This window comes from Clinocottus analis, unplaced genomic scaffold, assembly GCF_023055335.1.
Source record: "Clinocottus analis isolate CAN_PGR_092001 unplaced genomic scaffold, fCliAna1.0.p SCAF_6, whole genome shotgun sequence".
NCBI classification, from domain to species: Eukaryota; Metazoa; Chordata; class Actinopteri; order Perciformes; family Cottidae; genus Clinocottus; species Clinocottus analis.
The window spans coordinates 21,595,405-21,616,285 of NW_027176218.1; the positions used below are offsets into that span (position 1 = coordinate 21,595,405).

The 20,881-nt window shown below is 45.1% G+C and overlaps 2 protein-coding genes across 2 annotated transcripts in view; one reads left to right on the forward strand and one right to left on the reverse strand.

Moving 5' to 3' along the window:
- Positions 1 to 2,321: 2,321 nt before the first annotated feature.
- ric8a (RIC8 guanine nucleotide exchange factor A) lies at positions 2,322 to 14,570 on the forward strand. The gene is made up of 14 exons (XM_068603972.1): positions 2,322 to 2,552; positions 4,552 to 4,599; positions 6,746 to 6,950; positions 7,489 to 7,643; positions 7,761 to 7,841; positions 8,492 to 8,591; positions 8,823 to 9,010; positions 10,088 to 10,182; positions 10,266 to 10,416; positions 10,906 to 11,001; positions 11,107 to 11,251; positions 11,632 to 11,776; positions 12,590 to 12,709; positions 12,989 to 14,570. The coding sequence occupies exons 1-14, from the start codon at positions 2,463 to 2,465 to the stop codon at positions 13,131 to 13,133; spliced, it is 1,764 nt and encodes a 587-aa protein (XP_068460073.1). The 5' UTR covers positions 2,322 to 2,462; the 3' UTR covers positions 13,134 to 14,570.
- A 2,829-nt stretch (positions 14,571 to 17,399) lies between these two features.
- The window catches only part of carmil2 (capping protein regulator and myosin 1 linker 2), a 43,432-nt gene continuing 39,950 nt past the window's right edge, over positions 17,400 to 20,881 (reverse strand). The window contains exon 41 of the mRNA XM_068602491.1: positions 17,400 to 20,816. Coding sequence (XP_068458592.1) covers positions 20,356 to 20,816 — 461 coding nt within the window. The 3' untranslated portion in view covers positions 17,400 to 20,355. The remainder of the gene's footprint in view (positions 20,817 to 20,881) is intronic.

A 20,881-nucleotide genomic window follows, 5' to 3' on the forward strand; every position in this document is an offset into this window, starting at 1 on the left:
CACAGCTACAGAGCGTGTCACTCAAACGGTCACTGTAAAACGATTGGCTGTAATCCCATCGCTCAAACCAGGCCTTGCTGTTTTATTGGCTGCCGGGTGTGCCACTCAACTACGTCATTTAATCGAATTATACATATTTTGCGGCCCGGAAAAGTGGAGTTTATACTGTTTTATCAGATGTTTATGTTTAGTACAACGCGCGTGGTTATTGTGAGAAGCAAATAAAAACAGACATGTTTTCTCTTAAGTTATATAATACCATTTAGGTGAAATTCGGTTAATGTATAACATTACAATTAACTCTGCTCGCACGTTTGCTTGCCATTAAAAATCGAACATACTCTCAGATTACGAACACGCCCTCAGCTCGCCGAGAAACGCCCAATTAACTAAGAGCTACATCTCTCGAGTTGTTTTTCACCTTTGGCCTCGCCTCGGCTGCACATACAAATGGGCGGAGTGTAACCATGGACTGTATTACTTGTAACCAAGTAAACACTGCGATCTGTACTTCATATCTTGTCCAGACAACTATCTTGATAGTCAGCACAATAACCTTCCTCCATGTGTAGATTCCTTTCGGCTATACGTAATTTATTATCATTGCACAGCTATCACTGAAAAGCAAATGCAGTTTGCTCAAACAATATGCCAATATGTTGTATGTTTTTATCATAGATTAATCTGCCAATTACTTTCTTGATAAAATAATTATTAATCCATAAATAAATGTATTCCAAGACTTAGAAAAATACACTTCTATGCTCAACAGCAAAGCATTTTTTTTTTAGAATACCAAGTACACTGATTGCAACTATGCACACTAACAATAAGCTATGTGGGGTACAGTATACAAATAATACAGGTCAGAGTGGAAGGAGGTGGTTTAGGACCATGACGTCATGTACACGTCAATCCACTAATGGCTGCACCTGCCCATCAGGGCTAAAAGCATTCACGTCCACAGCCGATCGACCCACCAATCTTCTGATTGGAAGTCGACCTGCTCCACCTCTGAGCCACCGTAGTCAAGTCAGCAAACACTGACACTTCAGTGCACCTATTATATTGACATTCATGGTAAACTCACTCATTTAAACGACCCGGATTGGGATTGAGCGAGGGATTTAGCGAAATTAGGGAAAATAGCCACGTGACACATCCGGTTTTCTAAATAAAATGTCAACAAATCTTATTCTTGTATCTATGAAAATTGTTAATGGAAAGATAATCAATTGGATTATATCTGACTGACTGAATGATGTGTGTTCAGGACGACCACATTCATACAAAAAGCAAACATAATAACTTTCAACTTCTTTACAACGTAAAAGCTCTGAAGTGATTTTACCTGTAAATAGATAATGCCTGAAATCCTTATGGTGGTATTAAGATATTTTTCTCATAATTTCCCAGCGTTCATGACATATCTTACTTCATTCATACTGAACAACCTTTTTATTGAACCAATTGAGGGATTTTCCAAAGTAAACGTCCTATACTGAGAAATATTAACATTATTATAAGAACATTATCACAGTAATAAAATTAATTAATTATCATTACTAAGGATAGTAAGTGGTGTCACGAGTCATTTACAAACACACATTTTAAGTTTGAGATGCTTCCAGATGAAAATAGTTAAAATATGTGCTTCAAGCAATCACTAATGTGAAAATGTATTAAAATTTTACACGGTCAGTGTAAACGTCCATTGTAAAGTAGTAGACGTTACAACTTTGACTTATCTCTGTCTCTCTTTTGTGTCTTATCTCTTAAGGGTTTCCTTATAATAATCATAATTATAGAAAGACTTGAATAAATACATACACTTTCTAAATTGGAAAAGGTTCACCATCAGAAAGCTAAGATGAATTCATGTCCCATCAATGCACATTAATAACTACTTTTCACAGATTTACATGGATGGTGATTATATCTGGACCCTGGTCCCGCTCACTTATCATAATTATTATTAGTTGCTTTATTAGTATTGCCAATACCAACTTGTATTATCATTATTTATACATCCACTGCTGCTGTTTTTCATGTCTACTGCTCTCGTTATATGAATCATTTCTGTCATATGCATTGAATGTGGGTCAAATTTGCAATTCATGATTTTAGGCTTTGCAAAATAAATCGAAATTAATTGAATTGAAGAAACAACATTTCCAACATTTCTCCATTTCTCCCGTCTTTCCCTGGGACACCTGAACGCAGCATTTGGCTCGCGCTAATCCCGTCCGTTAATTGCTCCTCGCCGGCCAGCAGGGAATTAGACATCATGCATGACGCGATCATCTGTGGGCGGAGACTCACTGTAACGTGAATATACAACCTGAGTGACACTCTCACACACACGCACACACACACAGAGACACACGCTCACACACGCACGCACACACACGGCGCTGCTGTGACGGTGGACTCAGGAGGAAGCTGCTGCTCGCTTATCGGCGATGAAAATGGATATAAAAGCCTGCATAGAGCAAATGGAGACGGGAGAGCAGGACGCTGCTTTAACGGCTCTACAGAGCTACAACACGGAGGTAAACATGACGTCATCAGCGATGTGAGCAGGAATAGCTGGAGCTCCTTAGATGCTGCTGCCGGTTGGCCCTCTGTCCAGTTATTATCAACATCCAGAGAAACCACAAGGTCTTCATTGCATCAAATGTCATTCAATACAAATGCATGTTGGCTTAATAACCAGCAAATATTGCAAATGTGACAAAGTGCTACACTGAAGATTTTGAACTGGTTGAAATAATGTGTTTTAATTCCCATAGTAGTATTCATTATTTGGCCACTGGGGGGCAGCAGAACAAGCTGTAAACGCGTCATAAAAGCTGCAGCAGCAGAGCAGCATTAGCATTTCTCTTGTTGTGTTTGTGTCCAAAAAAACAAACACGTTTGAGATGTTTGAGTAAAACTACACAGGTAGAAATATAACTGCAGACGGTTATTGTATGGATCCTTATGATGCTCTATTACGCATCAGGTGAATTCAACATAAACAGATTCATCTTCTGCTCTTGGCAGCACATCTGTGCACCTCCCAGACACAAGAAGTTTCCTCTGAGGATAAAAGTGTGTTTAGGAAAGGTGCACTTAACCGTGATCTTCACGAAAATAGAGCTCTCAGTCTTGACCTGTGTAAATGCCGCCTGACCTTCCCAACACGCTGTCTGCTCTCGATCGAGGTGAGCGCTGCTGAATGCTGCTCTCAGCCTTGTGTGGGAGTTGATCTTCAAGATAATTGGATTAGATTCTCCAATACAGAAATACAGTCTCCTAGAGGCCCCCGGTCAAATCCTGCTCTTCTAAAGCCCTTAAGAGATGAGGAGCTTAGGGCTGCAGGCGACTCTGGTTCCAAAGTCTTCGGATGTCGAGCGCAAGAACGTGACAGCAGAAATGTGTCCGAACGAGTTCCTGATTGGGAGGATCCCGTATAGAAGGCTAACATGAGATATTGGTAATACAAGACAATTAGTGTTTCTCATTGTCAGTTGCAACTGCAACAGAATATTGAGCAGAACATATTTTGACACTTCCTCCGTAGCGGGGCGTTGGTGCTCGCTGGCTTCGATTGACTTATTTTTTTATATTGTGGCCACACGACGGTGACGAAGGGCTCAAAGAGCCTCAAAGATTAAGCCATGCAAGTCTAAGTCCAAATGATGGATTCTGTTGGCTACAAGGTGTGGATTAACATTTAGTTATTGGAAAGTATAATTAGTTTATTCGGCAAATATTAAACTCCATGTAAAGATAACAAACACATGTGGAGAGTGAAAGAGGGAGAGAGAGACTTTCCTCCTTGAGCAGGTTTGATAGACTCAAACACAGCAGGTAGAATGAAGTCTTTACTTAATAAAAGGTTTGGTAAATGGGATGGCAGTCTAGAAACAGACACATGTATACAAAAACCTCTAGGACCAGGTCTAAGCCAAAGTACTGAAGAATAAAAACAGCAGGACAGAAAGGATGAAGCGTTCACTGACTAACAGATGAACTGTCCCAAAGATAAAAAGTGAAAACAAGGGCAGGAAGTATCTGAAACTCTTTACATTACATTTCATTTAGCTGACGCTTTTATCCCAATTGACTTACAACAAGTTCATTCAACCACGAGTACAAACTCAGAACAACAAGAATCAACAAAGTACAATTTCTACAATAAAGTTAAGCTAAAAAGTGCTATTTAGGTGCTACTTTCTTTATTCAAGGTATTGTCGAAAAATATGTTTTTAGTTTGCGGTTAGCGTTTTAGCCTCTTTTAGCTCAAGAAACATATTTCGGTGGACACAAACACAACTCTGAATAAAGGCTTATGTTGCTTTGCGTCTGCGAGATGTGTAAAACAGACTTTATAAGGTGTTAATATGTGAATGTTTTCAGTGTGTTGTATTCCAGTGGAAATTCATTGAGGCCAATTGTTACTGTGTCAAGTTGCCTTTACTGTCTTTATCAGAGTTGTGTTACACTTTGTGGTAAACATGGCGGACTCACACCTTCATTTGCACCCTCTGCTTCTTCTTCCTGCAGATGAACCACTGCTTCACATTCAGCAAGGAGGACGAGCGGGACAGAGAGGTATTCAGTCCAGACGCTGAGTGCTGCTGGTTGACTGATGGTCAATGTCAATAATCTGGACACTTAACATACGTTTCCCTTGAAGATTCCTTCACGGTGCTTATCAGCGGGAACTGGTGTATGAGTGCAGCTAGCTAGTGGGGCCCGCTAACATGCACGCTAACATGCACGCTAACATGCACGCTAACATGCACGCAAACATGTCCACGAACATGCACGCTAACATGCACGCTAACATGTCCGCTAACATGCACGCTAACATGTCCGCTAACATGTCCGCTAACATGCACGCAAACATGTCCTCTAACATGCATGCTAACATGCACGCTAACATGCACGCAAACATGTCCTCTAACATGCATGCTAACATGCACGCTAACATGCAAGCTAACATGCAAGCTAACATGCACTAAAAGGTTAGTCTGGATACTTCAACAAAGCAAGGAGAAGCTCATATACCAACACACACAGAGGAACATAATTCTCCATAATAATATTCATATTCATCCCCATAAGAGACATGAAGATGTCAGTGAGGACCCAATTGTTAAGCTTCTGTTATTCAACGTTCTGTTTCCTCTTATTACTTTTAATGTTTATGAGGGGTACAACTTCTCGAATCCCACCATCTTTTGGTCTGACAACATAAGATATTCCTTCATTAGTCCCGCAGTGGGACAGGTAAAGTGTCACACATAGCAAAATAAAAATATTATATTGGCCGTTCATGCAACATTCAAACAGTTACTATGTGAACCCATCGGATGTGCCAGCAATTATCTTTTTAATACCGTTATCTGGAGAAAACTTGCTTTGTTATCTTACTATAACATTATCGGCCTATTATTTTGGGAAAGATGGATTTTATGGTCTTTATATAAGTGAAGTAATAATGTAAGCGGCGATTTTAGCTTCCAGTGAGGAAAGTTCCAACAGTAAAACCTATTTATTCCATCTGACAATGATAGTTATGGCACTCCTGCAGCTTCATTGTGAGGATAGTGTAAGATGTTAGATACATAAGTCAGTTCACACTATTCTTTTCTCAACATACGTGTTCGATACGTTGGTCTTCTTGTACTGGAACCAGCAGCATCAAGCTGGGTCGGAGTAGATGGAGGAGTCAGACCTCAGGGGCCGACACCGGAGACGAGAATCAGGGTGGAAACAAGCTCCCCTGATAGTTGCTGTGCAAGAAGAGACAAATAGGTAGTGTAACAAGTCTGAACAGAGAACTAGGAAAGTATTAGCGGCACAGCAAACAAAGACAGAGTCACATCAGCTGTTACCAGCGTCTTTAATTAAGCAAACTACAGTCAAGAGCCTAGAAAACTAGAACAAATGTAAACTATCTCAGCCGGGCAGCTCGCCGGAGAGCCACAAACTCATCTTCCCTCATTTGTTCTTTGTTCACCTCCCTGATGAGGAGATCAGCTCCAGGTGTGTCTCTTCACACACCTGCCGTCCTCTGGGAGTGGGCGGAGCCCTCCGGCTGGAATAAAGCGGCCTCTATGTAGAGAAAGTTTGGCAGACCGCATATGATCAGAAACAGTGGCTGAGGCTGGAGGAAAAAGCAGTTCCAGTGCAGTTGATGTGACTTTGTGTGCCTTTTGTTGTCCTAATGACACGTGCACACATTGAGCGAACGCCTGCACACACGCTGCAGGAAGTCATCATGCAGGACAGCTCGGCAGACGTGTCATCAGGGCCAGTTTCAGCTGCCGGCATCTGGTCACTACACCAGCCGGAAGACGTCAGCGACTTTGAAAAATGTTTTAGTTGTCCTTCTACTGAAGAGATTTTCCGACAGCCATGACTGTCTTAAATGGTGAATGGACTGTACTCACTTCTCTTTTCTAGTCTTCCGACCACTCAGAGCTCTTTAACGCTACTTGTCCTCATTCACCCATTCACATATTGATGACAGTGGCCTCCTGCCTTTTCATAACCCGTACGTTTCTTGCTTCTCATAGAATCTCCTTGACACAGTTCATGAAATCCTCAGCTGCAAAGGGGATGCGTCAAAACGACTCTTTAAATTATTTAAACAAAACGTTTTTATTATTATCCTAATATCTATATATCAGGCATGAAAATCCCTCAGTTGATGAAGTTCTTTGCATCTACTTTGTGTTGTGTGCTGCAGCTTCTCGGTGGATTGGTTGTGGACTTCCTGAGCAGAGAGCTGCAGCCTTCCTGTCAGCTGGCCTGTCTAGAAACGGTCCGAATCCTGACCAGAGACAAGCATTGCCTGGAGCCCTTCATCAGCCACGCCGCCATGTCCACTCTCGCCCGCCACGCCGGCATCGCCGTGGTCACGGCTGCACGCAGCCAGCCGCTGGAGGGCCGAGGTAATTCCTGGAAACTAAATTTAGACGTGCTTGCAGAGATTGTATTTGCTGTGCATGAATTCTCAATTGCAATCCTAATCGAAGCGTTGAAGTCAAATATTTTTGTCATGCACGCTAACATGCACGCTAACATGCACGCTAACGCTAGTCATGTTTGAATTGCAGTACAGTCTCGCAAATCGTAACTTCTCAATTTCAGTTATAACATTTTAAGCCGATGTTCTCAGTTCAAAAACGTTCTCCCAGTCAGTGCTTTGAACTGCAGTGATTGCATGTTGCGTTGTGAGTGCAGCCAAAACCCAGGTGACCAACACTCAATCATTACTGTCCCTAAACCCTGTGTACACAGACTGAGCTCACAACCTCTGTGAGTCGAAGGTGTTACACAAGCCTTTAGATAACATTCATGTGCATGACATGGAAGATCTGAAAGAGCTGAAATCGAGATAGAAGCAGCTCGGTTTCTATCTTTCGTCCCAACCGTTCACCCTAAAATGTTGGGAGTGTCGCTTCACTTTGCCATTCTCTCTCTTCCTAGTTGAGGGCGAGGACGGAGAGGGGGAGCAGGCCGCAGAGAGAGCCAGCGAGGAGGTGAAGGAAGCTTCCCCTCCTTCAGAGAACGCTGACCAGGAAGTGATGGTTGAGTCTCTCAAGTCCATCTCTAACATCCTGCTACACAACGAGACCGGACAGGTCAGGCTGCTGCGTTTCTCCTCAAAACCTTCATTGACATGAATTCCTCAGATTATTTAATGTAATTTGGTTGGTGCTAATTTTCTAAAAATGTGTGTTTGGATGGACGGACGGCAGGCGGTAGCAGCTGATCTACAGCTGGTGAAGGGCGTGGCAGAGAGACTGAAGCAGTGCCATGATCCCACCTGGATCCATGAGGTATGGACGTCACAAGATGGATGTTTTAATGTGGGAGTCTAATTAGTAGTCTGAGTGTTTTTTAAACTAGTGAAGGGAAGTGACCACTTTTGGACTGAAGTGGCGCCAACAAGGTAGCCCCGCCCCAAAGCATTATGGTCTATTTGACTCTAAATGGACCATCATTTACAAAGTTGAAATTTAAGACTTGAAACTACAGATTGAGAACTGAACTTAAACTCTTTTTGCAGCCAGAGGAGTCGCCCCCTGGTGGTCATGGGAAATAATGCAGGTTTAAGACACTTCAGCGTTGGCTTTTCAGAACCAAAAGGTTGCTGCTTGGTCTTGAGTTTCCCAATATTTGAGGTTGAATTGATGAAACATAACCATAGAAACTGCATTTGTATCTTTGCTATTGCAGAAATGAAAACACAATTCTTCAGAAAATGGTTTACACTTCACACTTTTGGTTTAAATAAATGTTTTTCCACCACACTTCCCAAGACTTTGCCTCAAAAAAATATAGTCAGCAAATGTCTGACAGTAAGGCAGACATACCTACTCAAAGAATATCTGGAAATACCAAAATGCTTTTGGTATTTTCTAGTTTTCTAAACAACGTTTTTAATATCCAGTAAAGTTCTGAGGAGTGAACGAGTCTCTGTGTCCAGGTGCGTTTCTTCGACCTGCGCATCACCTTCCTGCTGACGGCCTTGAGGATGGACATCCGGGCGCAGCTGCTTCAGGAGCTTCACGGCCTCAGTCTGCTAGGTAACCGGTTTCCTGTGTGAACTGGGAAACCAGCGTCTGCTGTCTAGGTTTCTCGCCTCCAGGGGGAACTAATGCTGAGAGGCAACTCGCCTTCCTGGATGATCGTCCAACAACTCATGAAGGAGCTTTAACAAGACATGTGAAAAATGATGCAATAAAAAGTAGACAAGTGACTGCAAAGTGACTGCGTTTTCAGAGTGTGTTGATAACTTCCTGTCCTGTGTGTCCTAGCCAACCAGTTGGATGCCACACTGGGTCTGTGCTGGCCGGACACACTGGAGACGGCCAGGGCGGGGTCAGAGGACGTCCCGCCTGAACAGCTGCCCCCTCTCAGCCGGCAGCAGACAGAACTCGCAATGGAAATACTGAAAATACTGTTCAGTGTCACATTCAACACCACCAGGCGCAAGGTCGACGAGGTACTGAAGGATGGCAATCAATGTTCCACTGATATTTATGAATTGTGTTCTTCTTTGAATGTGCGTTGCAGCGTAATGACTCGTTTCTCTCGTGCACTTTGTGGATCGAGTCTTCAGGATGCGCCTCTGTCTAGTTTCATGTTGTCACATTGGCTCCTGGTGTTGGTACGACCAGGCTCCTGTATCTTCTGTCTGAAAAACACCAACACGCCATTTACATGATGAGTGAATTCACTTACACTTACTTCTGACCTCAAAGCGCTTTCACACTACTTGTGATCATTCACACCTGCCCATCAGGAGCAGCTAGTAGTCACACACACGTAGCTACCCTTGTGCCCTTGTCTTGCCCAAGGGCACATGGACTAGGGGAGCCGGGGATTTAACCTGCGATCCTCTGATTGAAGGGCGACTCTGTCCACAGTCTCCCACGTGTGTGTTGCACCAAAGAGTCTCCAACCTTCCCTCAACTGTGCTTAGGCTAGTGCCTTTAGCCAAATGCTAATGTAGAGCATGTTCACCACCCGAGTCTCTCATGCTCGTACCGTCACATTGAATTACTGTACATGCAGTTTACAGAAGACAAAAACCTGTCGCTGAGGCTGATTTCAATGTCACTAGTTGTGCAGGTATTTGGTAATGAGGCAATTTGAAACTCTGACCTGATGATGGAGCTCGATGAAAACTATATCTTGAGGCTTGACATGAATGTCTGGACCGAGTTTTGTGCCAATCCATCACGTAGATTGTTAGAACTTCCACTGGACAAGTAAAAACCTTGGAAATTCAGGGGATCCACCAAAGTCTGGTGGATCTGAGGTTTTACAAAGTTTCATGTCAATACATTCAGTTGTGGTTGAGTCATTACACTCCAAACCAAAGGGAATAGAGAAGTTCCCAAAGCTTCTGTTTCTTGAGCCAATTCAGCCAAACAAGGTTGTGTTGAACGAGCCAGAAATCCTTTTGCTGTTGGAAGATACGATCTAATGCCCCCGTCGGCTCGTGACACTCGAGCAAATGTAAAATGTGAAGGAAAGACGACATTTTAGTGAACGAGTGTAACATCGGTGCTTCCAGGAAGAGGCAGCGGCGTACAGACATCTGGGCGCCATCCTGAGGCACTGCCTGATGAGCCACGCTGACGGAGAGGAGCGCACTGACGAGTTCCACAGGTAGGACGCCACGCGCCCGTTTCTGCCGGTCCGTCCATGCGGACGTCGATCTGACTCGCCCCGAAACTCCCTCCTCTGTACAGTCACACCGTTCACCTGCTGGGCAACCTCCCTCTGCTGTGTCTGGATGTCCTGCTGATCCCCAAAGTGCAACAAGGCTCCGTTGAGTACATGGGGATCAACATGGACGCCGTCAGCATGCTGCTGGACTTCATGGAGAAAATACTGGACCGGGTAAGACGAGACTCTTCTCTGTGTGTGTGTGTGTGTGTGTGTGTGCGTTCATTTCCTCCAATACGATGATAACTTTACAGGAGCGTTTTTAAGTTTCAATTGAACAAGATTTAAAATAAATCTGTATTTTCTGGGAGGTAAATGAACATTTAACTGCTGTGTTTTCTCTCCAGAGCATCATCTTTGTCACCGTGTGTGGCTGCATGTTGTTGGACAGTATTAACAGGCCGCCATCTTGTTGCTACAAGTTGCTATTTACAATGTGAAAAGAGTTTTTATAGCTGTACTTTTACAGAACAACCTGGCAAACAGTGGTGGAAAGTTACTGATTACATTTACGTTGTACTTAAAGGAACCAAGTGGAGTCAGATTATCCTTGTTATTGATGATACTGGTGGTGATAAAGTGGACTATGTCTTTATTATTAGCATTATATTGCCGACACAGTTGAAAACAGTTGTATTGCTTCATGGTTTCCTTGCCTTCCAGGGTCATAAGCTGAAGGAAACTCTTCTCCCATCACTCACCTTGCTGACGGAGAGTGCCCGAATCCACCGAGAGACCAGAAAGTTCCTCAGGTCAAAGGTGAGGCTAGGGGAAGGGAATCCATGATGAAGAGCTGAACTAGCATGTGTTCTGATGGAGTGTGTGTGTGTGTGTGTGTGTGTGTGTGTGTGTGTGTGTGTGTAGGTGCTGCCCCCGCTGCGTGATGTGAAGAACAGGCCGGAGGTGGGCAGCGCTCTGAGGAACAAGCTGGTCCGCATCATGACCTGCATCGACACCGACGTCAAGGACTGTGCCGCCGAGTTCCTCTTTGTTCTCTGCAAAGAAAGTGGTGAGGGGAAATAGCTCTTTCAATAATTCATGTTGATTTTATGTGTAACGGACGTTAAGCCGAAGTTTCACTGGGACGTCAAGCATCTCAATTCATCAATTATATCCACATTGTTTCAAAACTATCTATGCTGACATGATCCAACATAACATGACTTAAACCCACTTAGTCACTGGTGAGAGATCTAAATATAAGAGGTTCTTCACATCAAATGAACATTATTAAGATGCTCATTGATAAAAACATCTGTCTTCGTTAGTATCTGTGACACTATTACGATAGCTGATGTGAAGATTTAAGGTTATGGCGTCAACCAAAGGCTCCTGATGTGCTGAAGTGCTGCCGTATCAACAGTGACGTGACGTTCTCTCTGGATCCAGTTTCCAGGTTCATCAAGTACACTGGATACGGTAATGCTGCAGGCCTGCTGGCTGCCAGAGGACTGCTGAGGGGCGGCAGAGACTCTGGGATCTACTCTGAGGATGAAGAGTCTGACACCGAGGAGTACAGAGAGGCCAAGGCCCAGTCAGTACCGCCACAGCACCGACACATGTGTTACAGCACATTCAATGAATGTGACAGACACTATTCATATGATGAGTAGTATGCACATGGTACACCATCCAGATAACCACGATTCATGTCAGCAGAAGAGGTAGAGAGGAGGAGCATCAGCAGGGCCGCCATGGTAGGGGGTAGGAGACAGGATGCAGAGCCAGCAAGGCAGGAGGTAGGAGACAGGATGCATGGCCGCCATGGCAGGAGGTAGGAGACAGGATGCAGGGGCGCCACGGCAGGAGGTAGGAGGTAGGATGCAGGGCCAGCAAGGCAGGAGGTAGGAGACAGGATGCAGGGCCGCTATGGCAGGAGGTAGGAGACAGGATGCATGGCCGCCATGGCAGGAGGTAGGAGACAGCATACCGGGCAGTCGAGGTAGGAGACAGGATGCATGGCCAGCAAGGCAGGAGGTAGGAGACAGGATGCATGGCCAGCAAGGCAGGAGGTAGGAGACAGGATGCAGGGCCAGCAAGGCAGGATGCAGGGGCGCCATGGCAGGAGGTAGGAGACAGGATGCATGGCCGCCATGGCAAGAGGTAGGAGACAGGATGCAAGGCAGGAGGTAGGAGACAGGATGCAAGGCAGGAGGTAGGAGACAGGATGCATGGCCGCCATGGCAAGAGGTAGGAGACAGGATGCAAGGCAGGAGGTAAGAGACAGGATGCAGGGCCGCCTATTGAAGGATGAACAAGTGAATGAAGATGTATTAATCATGCACATCAGCTGCTTCATTTAAATAAAATGAAGGCCGTCCTTTTGACATCTCTCTCTGTCTTTCAGTATAAACCCGGTGACAGGAGTCGTAGAGGAAGAACAGCCCAACCCCATGGAGGGGATGACCGAGCAACAGAAAGAACTGGAAGCCATGAAGCTGGTCTACATGTTTGAAAAGCTGTCAAGGTCAATACACACACACACACACACACACACAGTTGTGTTTAATGACTTTTGTGGACATTAACATTGACTTACATTCATTTCCTGGAAACTTCACCATCACTATAAAATGTGCATTTGGTCCAAACAAAGCTGTGTCCCCACAACGTGGCTGAATCAGATTCATCCTCACACACACACACACACACACACACACACACACACACTGCTCGCACGTTTCCTCCCTCAGTCTGTACTCACACATGCTCTCATACTTACATTTGAACCATTTTCTCCCCGCAGGACCAATTTGATCCAGCCCATGCAGCTCGGCATGGACGGGAAGATGAGCGAGATTTCTCCAGAGAATCTGCATCAAATGACCCACAATCCTTTGTTCCAGCCGGAGGAGCCAGCTAATTCAGACAGTGAAGACGAGGCGGAGTAAACGCAGAAGCGTGAAGGCGGAGACGGTTCCTGTGAGGGGAGATGGGTCTCATCATTTTACTGGTTCAGGTTCACACGGGTCCAACCTGTTGCGGTTTACTCATCCTGACCGGAGGTGAACTGTGGAAAGTTGGGCTTTGTTTAGTCTCAGTGAAACCGGAGCCGGCAGTCATCACCGTTTTTCAATGATGACATTAGTGTGTCGAGTAGTTTCCTTCCTCTCAGACTCTCAGACGTTCATCTCACACCAACAGTAACACCAGAGTGGAGAGGTTAAGATAATCCTTTATTTCCCCTTAGTGGGGAAATTACAGGATTACAGCAGCGTCACAAGTAAATAAAGATAAAAATAAAGTAATATATATAAACAGTAGAACGGTAAAAATAACAGTAAGAAGACTATTAAGATACATATGGCTTAAAAATTGTGTATAAAAGTATTTAAACATGTGTATAAAAGTACTTCAACTCCTCTGTCTGGCTGTGGAGGGTTGGACTTTTGAATAAATTTAATGAATATTAAAGTAGTATTACTTCTAAAGTATAGGTTTCTGGATTGAAAGTCAAGAAATCTAATTCCTTGATCTAAAATATAAAAGTTTCTTTTCTAAATTGTACTTAAAAGATCGACTTCCTCAGGGATTTGTCCCTCAAAATCTTAAATTTTGTGCTTTCTTTCATAAAAAAGGTTCCTGATGGACACGGGACTCTCAAATCTGAGATATCACAGCGTCTTTGAACTTTTCAAAAACAATTCATCCCCACGAGACCGAACCATCTCTCTGAATGAACTACAGTGTCTGCAGCCGGTGAACATGCATATTATAATGAAACTAATGTCTGAGAGGTGGAGAATGAGCCATGAGCAAGGCATCAGTCCTTCAGGTTGTGCTCTCACAGTTAGGGCTGTACCGAAAAGCTGCGAGATCCATAACTCTGACATTTAAACTCTAAATCAACATTAAAAAGCTGCAGAGCTTCTTTTTTCTCTCACATTTCATTTTGTTTCTGCACATTTGCAGATGAATCTCTGGCTGCACTGATGTTATCAGTATTGCACTGAATAAGAGTCAAATGTGAGATTAATACCAACTCATCTGATCCAAGTATTTCAAATAATCTATTGAAAAAAGATTACGCAATCATGTTTTTTAATGTTTAACTTTAAGAAAAAGAAGCAAACTGCTCTCCTGCAAGCGGCTCACGCTGCTGTCTATTCTGGTCCTTAAAGGAAGATGATTTAATAGAAAAAAAACATTTTTTTTTAAGGTGATGACGTCATAAAATACGACGACAGACATTCAAAGCTTCACTCAAAAAACTTTGATAAAAGCTTTGACTGTAAAAATGAAAAAATGTGTTCGGTACAGCCCTTCTTTCAATATTCACACAGATTCTCACTTTAATGTGATCGTCATATCTCTCAACACACACACACACACACACACACACACACACTCTGGTTTATTGATCTGAGTCTGCCTCCAGCACCAGCATGTTTAAAAAGACGAACTAGACATGAAACCAGAGCGCTGGGATCTGATTGGTTGAGGCCGTGAGGGCATAAAGCTTCCAGACGCACGTTTTGAAAAACGCTCAACATCGTCCTCTGTTTGCATCTAGAACTCAAGAGTTTGCGGCTCTCTGCCTCCTCCTGCTCCTCCTTCTCCTCCTTCTCCTCCTTCTCCTCCTGCTCCTCCTCCTGCTCCTCCTGCTCCTCCTGCTCCTCCTGCTCTTTCTGCTCCTCCTGCTCCTCCTGCTCCTCCTTCTCCTCCTGCTCCTCCTGCTCCTCTTCGCGATGAGGCCGAGTGTCCACGTCCACGTTTGAAAAGCTCGCCAAAGAGCTGCACTTGCGTTTGTGACGATGGGCGAGGTGTATTTTTGGATTCTCGACGCCTGTTGTTTTACATAAAGATGTTTTATTTTTAGAAGTGAATCGTGAAACTGCAGACAGATTCAATAATCAGTAAAAAGAGTGAATCCCTGTAAAGAGGAAGAGAAGCTGAAGCGCGTGATGGAAGCAATCCTCTATATTCTTATTGTTTAGCTGCAGCTCTGTCGTGGAGCATCATGTATATTAAATGTGTTGAACTGCCAGAGTTGTCTCGCGTCGTCTGTGAATGAAGTTGCTGTGCTGCACCATCAGGGTGTGAGTCTGAGCCCGACACTTTCAGAAGGTTGTGTTTGAAGATTAATGCCATGTTGGTGACGGTGAACAATCACACTCCTTAAATTGTTGCTTCTATTTAATGTCTATTATTATTTTTGAAGAGAATCCTGCTTGATGCTGACCCGCCTTCATAAAGGGTTCCTATGAAGGCAAATTAATGTCATGAATAGAGCAAAAATGAGCTCCACGAGAGTGCAAATCAAACAGTTTCACGCATAATTTACTCAGACGAGCACTTTTACACCACGAGCAAAAGTTGCCCCTTAAACTGTTGCTTCAATTTAAAGTCTACATTGATTTTATTCACGGCAATATTTTGCTCACCGAGAGCAACCACTGAAGGTCGTGGACTATCCAGTTTAACAACGGACTGTCTGGTCGCACACATTGGATAAAAAGACATCTTATAATGACAGAAACATAACAACATCAAATAAACAACACACTGCACCATCGCAGTGACGAGAGCAGATCAACAACAACGCGTCACACTCATGGATTCATCTTTCAGGAAACAGGAAGCGCTCCATCGGGGTGAGGGTTAGGTACAGAGGGTCGTCCTTCAATCGGAGGATCGGTGGTTCGATCCCTGCGTGTGTCGGTCCATGTCGACGTGTCCTTCAGACACTTCACCATGATTCCCCCCCGCAGGCGGTTCCTGTGCTCTGTGATGAGTTAGTCCGTCAGTGGCTCCTCCCACCAGTGTGTGAACGGGTGAATGATGTCATGTGGTGTTCAAGAGCTTAAAGATGGACGCACGTGCAGTCCATTTACCGCCGAGGACCCAAGAGGGTAGAAGACAAAAGGCCTCATCCTGAGCTCCTCCTGATGAACGTGTCTGGTACGTAAAGTTTGGTTTTCTCAACATTTGGTGGTTTTCTTATTGGGGAAAACGGAGGAGCCGCTTACCGTTGACAATCTACATTTGAGTATTTCTTTGTGGGATGGGACAGCGCATTTATCTAACATTGTATATCTGGTTATTCTCTGCAGATGTCAGTGTTGTGCATGTTAATGTACAGTTATTGATCCACTGAATAGAAGATGGAGGTCACTCCCATGACTTAGACCTCATCTTTTCCTCACTATTGAGGAAAAACCATCTTTACAAAAATGCAGGCTGCTCTCAGCACAGCGTGTGTGTGAGCGTAGACGGTCTTTCAGTATTACTCGACTGTATTTAAGTCCTGCTGCTCCGCTGGGAGCCGAGCGGCTGCTCCTGACAGACGAGAGCTTTAAAGATCCAGAGAAATGGAGCATCGTTAATAATAAATCATTGTGTGCAGCAAACTGTGAATACCACTTTTAATGTGAGTGAATGTCGAGCTGTTGAGCAGCCAGTACATGCCAGCATACTGATGTACAGTCTCTATATTTATGTTTAAAAGTCTTGAAAATGTATTTTTTGCTTAATGTCAACGAGGTCAGGACAGAAATGTTTTATACATTTGTTCCAGAAGTTTAAAAAAAAGGTCAAAATCGAAGCAGACAGAAGACGTTAAACAAAACGAGAGACACGATTATGACACAACTCATCATTTTAATAATTATTCACAAGTATAGGTATGGATTTACACTCTGTTCATAACTTTGTTTTCGTTTGCTTTATGTAGTTTTGTACATATTCTGTGCGTGCAAGGCAAAGATAAACATGAGGGGAGAAAATAAACTCTCCCCCAGGATGAGACGGAGGCTCAGGTCGCTGACCCGAGGTCTGCTCGTACCAACACACACACACACACACACACACACACACACACACCCGTGTCCACCGCCACCCTGAGGGCTTGATAGAGCCAACACACTCCTGCTGCTCTCTCACATCACACCTCCTTCTGTTCAAACCCTGCGGTTCTCCTGTGAGACGACGGCGTGGCGATCACGTGTGCGGTCGTGTATCGGAACGATTGAACCTGAATTGATTTGAGTGTCACACGCTGATGCGAGTCGACAGAAGCATGCAGGGCTTTCCTGTCCCATGGGAGGTTCTCAAAAGGTCCCTGGAAAGACATCTCAACAAGGCAAGACATGTTGGACGGCTTGATGGATTTGACATCGTTTTCATTGCATACAAATTGTGAGAAAATAACCAGAAAGTTGGGCTTATTTCTTTAATCGTATATATTTCTGTATCAAGATGTTAGGAGCCGCCTCACCTCTCCGTAGCAAGAGCAGAATTTGTAAGAAAAACTGGCAGGCATAGTTAGAAAATCCTATGAAAACCGGAAGTTTGACGTCGCTCCGTATTCGCCCACGTTTGTAATTTTTACCGAGCGGTTCGAAGGTCTGCTGGATGTAAAAATCCTCTCACTGCGTCGACTATGGTGAGGGGGATGAGGTCATCATGAATGGACTGACTGAGCCTGCTGGGCCCGAGAGACCTTGGGTTTAGCGGTTAGCTCGTACACGAGGAAATGCTCGTCGAAGGGTATTGTTTCCTTCCTCGGCTTTCTTCTCCTCCTGAGTTCGGGGTAAACAGGATGTCTATGCAGCGAATACGTTTAGAGATGCGCTCCTTAGCGCCATCTATAGTCGGGGAGTTTAAAAATGAACCAACGCGCCTCAGACTTTTTTTTTTTTGCCGTGAGATATTGGTTGTGTGGCGTGTGAGCGTGTGAAAACATGAAACAGCGTGTGTGACGCGGCGAAAGCGTGAGAGTCGGTGGCTCTGTGCTGGATGGAAGCATGCAGCCGGCCCAGAAACCAAAATGGCCGCCCGTCTCGCCTCAGCATCGACAGCACGCAGCTGCAGAGCGGTGAGACGAGGAATAACACACTCACTCTAACATACTCTCATATTGTTTCTGTTGTAACTTCTCGTACTATTGCACTGAGTTTAGTGTCGCGCTCAAATCCCCAACAGATTCCTCGCCTGTGCAAAGACTTGGCAATGAAGTGCAATGAACTACTTTGATGAAAAAAATAACCCACACATCCGCCGCCTGTTCCTTAGCGAGCTAACGTGACTACGGCAAATACCACATCCTGATACACCTTCACGTGATCTCCCTGAGCATGGCGCCTCTTTTTCAATCCCACTCATGATTATTGACAGGAGATGAGTAAACTGAACTCCGGGTTCGGAGGTCATGCAGTTTACACAATGCGTGCATGGCGTGGACAGAAAGCGTGTTAAACTGCAGGACTTCAGCAGTAACAGGTGACAGAGCGGACGGACGTCACAGTGATCGGTTTGGGGCAACAACAACAAAAAAAACAACAACCGCCAATGAAAAGAAAAGAAAAGTGGGATTGAAAACATCATGCAAAGAAAATGAAAAAGTCATAACAATTTAAACACTTTCCAAAAAAAAAACAATTGACAAATAAATGGGAGCGTGTGTCTAAATGTAGATAAATCACCTAAATCTAAGTCACAATGAAATATGTCTTTGTCAAGTCAAGAAGGCAAAGTGAGAAGTATTCGTGGTGGGTCGTGACCCCTCCACCACGTCGTGATGACAACATGTAGAAGCAGGTGATGTAAACGTGTCTGTGACATGACCATGAACTCCACTCTTCATTAGAGGAGCCGGCCCTTCAGTGAAGACTCCCCGACCTCCTGATGCTCATCGCTAGCTAGCTGTGTGTGCTAGCTGTCTCCCTCAAAAAAGGCCGCGTGTCTTGCAGCTTCAAGCTATTAGCATTCACATGCTAATAGCTTCCGGTGCTGTGTCCACGGTGTATAGAGCAAAAATGTACGTCGCTTTGGATGACGGCTAAATGAACATGTGATGCTGCGTCTAAACACGCGCGGTAAAACCGTTAGCCGTGCGGCTTTCATCTCATCCAAGCTAGCCGTGCCGGTGCATTTACCAAACAACTAAACTCTGCGTGCTGCGATGACGATAATGTAGATGATGAAGATGATGAAGATGGAGTTGTGGTGATTTAGCAACCTCACTGATGTAACTCAAGAGTTCGCGACATCACACGCTGATTTGTGGGCGGATGTTTTGAAGCCTGGAGTTTGATTTAGTTGCCGCCATCTTGGATTACAGCCGTCGCCATGATGTCTTCTTTTTTTTTTTACAACCAATGAACGGGAGTTACTGTATCTGGAAGGCGGAGGAGTGATGTAGAGAAACCGTATACAACTCTGGTAGCGGCAGCATCGTGTCAATCACAGTAAGCCCGCCCTCGCCGCCCTGCTTTATGGTCTGTATGACTCCAAATGAGCATAATGTACTAAATGAACATCATGCTGTATTGAAGAAGACTTGAGATTAGGGATTGAGACATAAACTTGTGTTTACTAAGGGAATGAATCAAGAGAGAAGTAGAGTCATTTTGTATAGGCTTCTATACAACCAGAGGAGTCGCCCCCCGGCGGCCAGGAGAGAGAATGCATTTTTTCACGATGATTAATTAACTCCTCCTTTATTAATTTCCCGTAAGAATCTGCCAGCTCTGATTGGTCGTTCCTCATCACGTCACATGACGCTGCAGCGCTCCAGAAAACTATTTCCGCACATTCGCGCCCTGAAAAATAGATGCTAGGAGAGCGCTTAGCGCAACGCTCTGGACTTTGCGCGCGCGTTCGGCCCGTCTCCCTTTAAAATTTGTTGTAAAAATAAAACACACCATGTGAACGGCCCCTCGTCTGGCGCCGGTTCATCGACAGTACGACAGTATCGCCGAGACAGAAGATGAGCTGTCGACACGCAAAAAGACACGCGGTGTGTTGCTAGCCCCGCAGCTAACGCCTGTTAGCTTTGTTGTTGTGGTAAATAAAGCACAGGCTGCTCTCACAAGCCAGCGCTCGGATCCGTACGACTAATACATGCCTCATACAGACAGGTGCTGCGTGTCGGACACCTGGACGCCTCGTGCAGTGCGTGTTCAGTCGCCCGGCAGAGCAGACGTTAGCTGTAAGCTCGCAACAACGAAATGCACCGGCCGCGTGCTCTCCATCCCGTTTAGCTTGGCATGGGACACAGCAGACCTCCTACACCATCCCACTTCCTGATCTCAGTGATGTCACAGACCCCTAGCTCCTCTCTCTCCCAGGTCTCCTGGTGTCATTCAGTGTGTGTGTGTGTGTGTGTGTGTGTTATTCAGACAGAGGGGGCTCAGTTCTTTGGTCTGCTGGCTCTGCCTTCATTGTGTGCTGTTTAGAGACCGCCTCTCCTCCCTCCTGTGTGCTGTTGCTCACATCCGCCGAGGCCGCCGCCGTGCCGGGGCTCTTCTTGTGGGTCAGAGGGCTCACTCTGGGGCTTTCCGGCGACGAGGGTGGGATTGTGCTCGGGCTCTTTTCTCGGGGTGATGGGGACACCGGCAGTTTTTCTACAGTTTGGGCCACGCTGGGGCTTTTTCTCTCCCAGGTGGGGGGACCAGCAGGCTTCTTCTCCAGGCTCTGCGTCAGCGCCGGAGGCCTCTCCAGGACGGACGGCGCCGCGGTCGGACTGAAGAGTCGGGGCGCTGACGCTTCGGAGGAGGGACGCCCAGGGGTCCGGGTCTCCGTCCTTCCTTGCTCGGCCTTCAGCGTCTCTTTCTGTTTCCCCGTGTCACCGGCTGGATGATGGAGAGCGAAAGAAACACATTGAGTCACAGAATCGGAAAGATGGAAAGTTAGGAGC

What these genes read in the sequence shown, in the direction of transcription:
- ric8a (XM_068603972.1), top strand. Translation starts at nt 2,463, where the DNA reads ATGAAAATGGATATAAAAGCCTGCATAGAGCAAATGGAGACGGGAGAG. An exon ending in TACAGAGCTACAACACGGAG is followed by an intron (nt 2,553 to 4,551) that starts GTAAACATGACG and finishes TTCTTCCTGCAG; the next exon opens with ATGAACCACTGCTTCACATT. An exon ending in GAAAGTTCCTCAGGTCAAAG is followed by an intron (nt 11,002 to 11,106) that starts GTGAGGCTAGGG and finishes GTGTGTGTGTAG; the next exon opens with GTGCTGCCCCCGCTGCGTGA.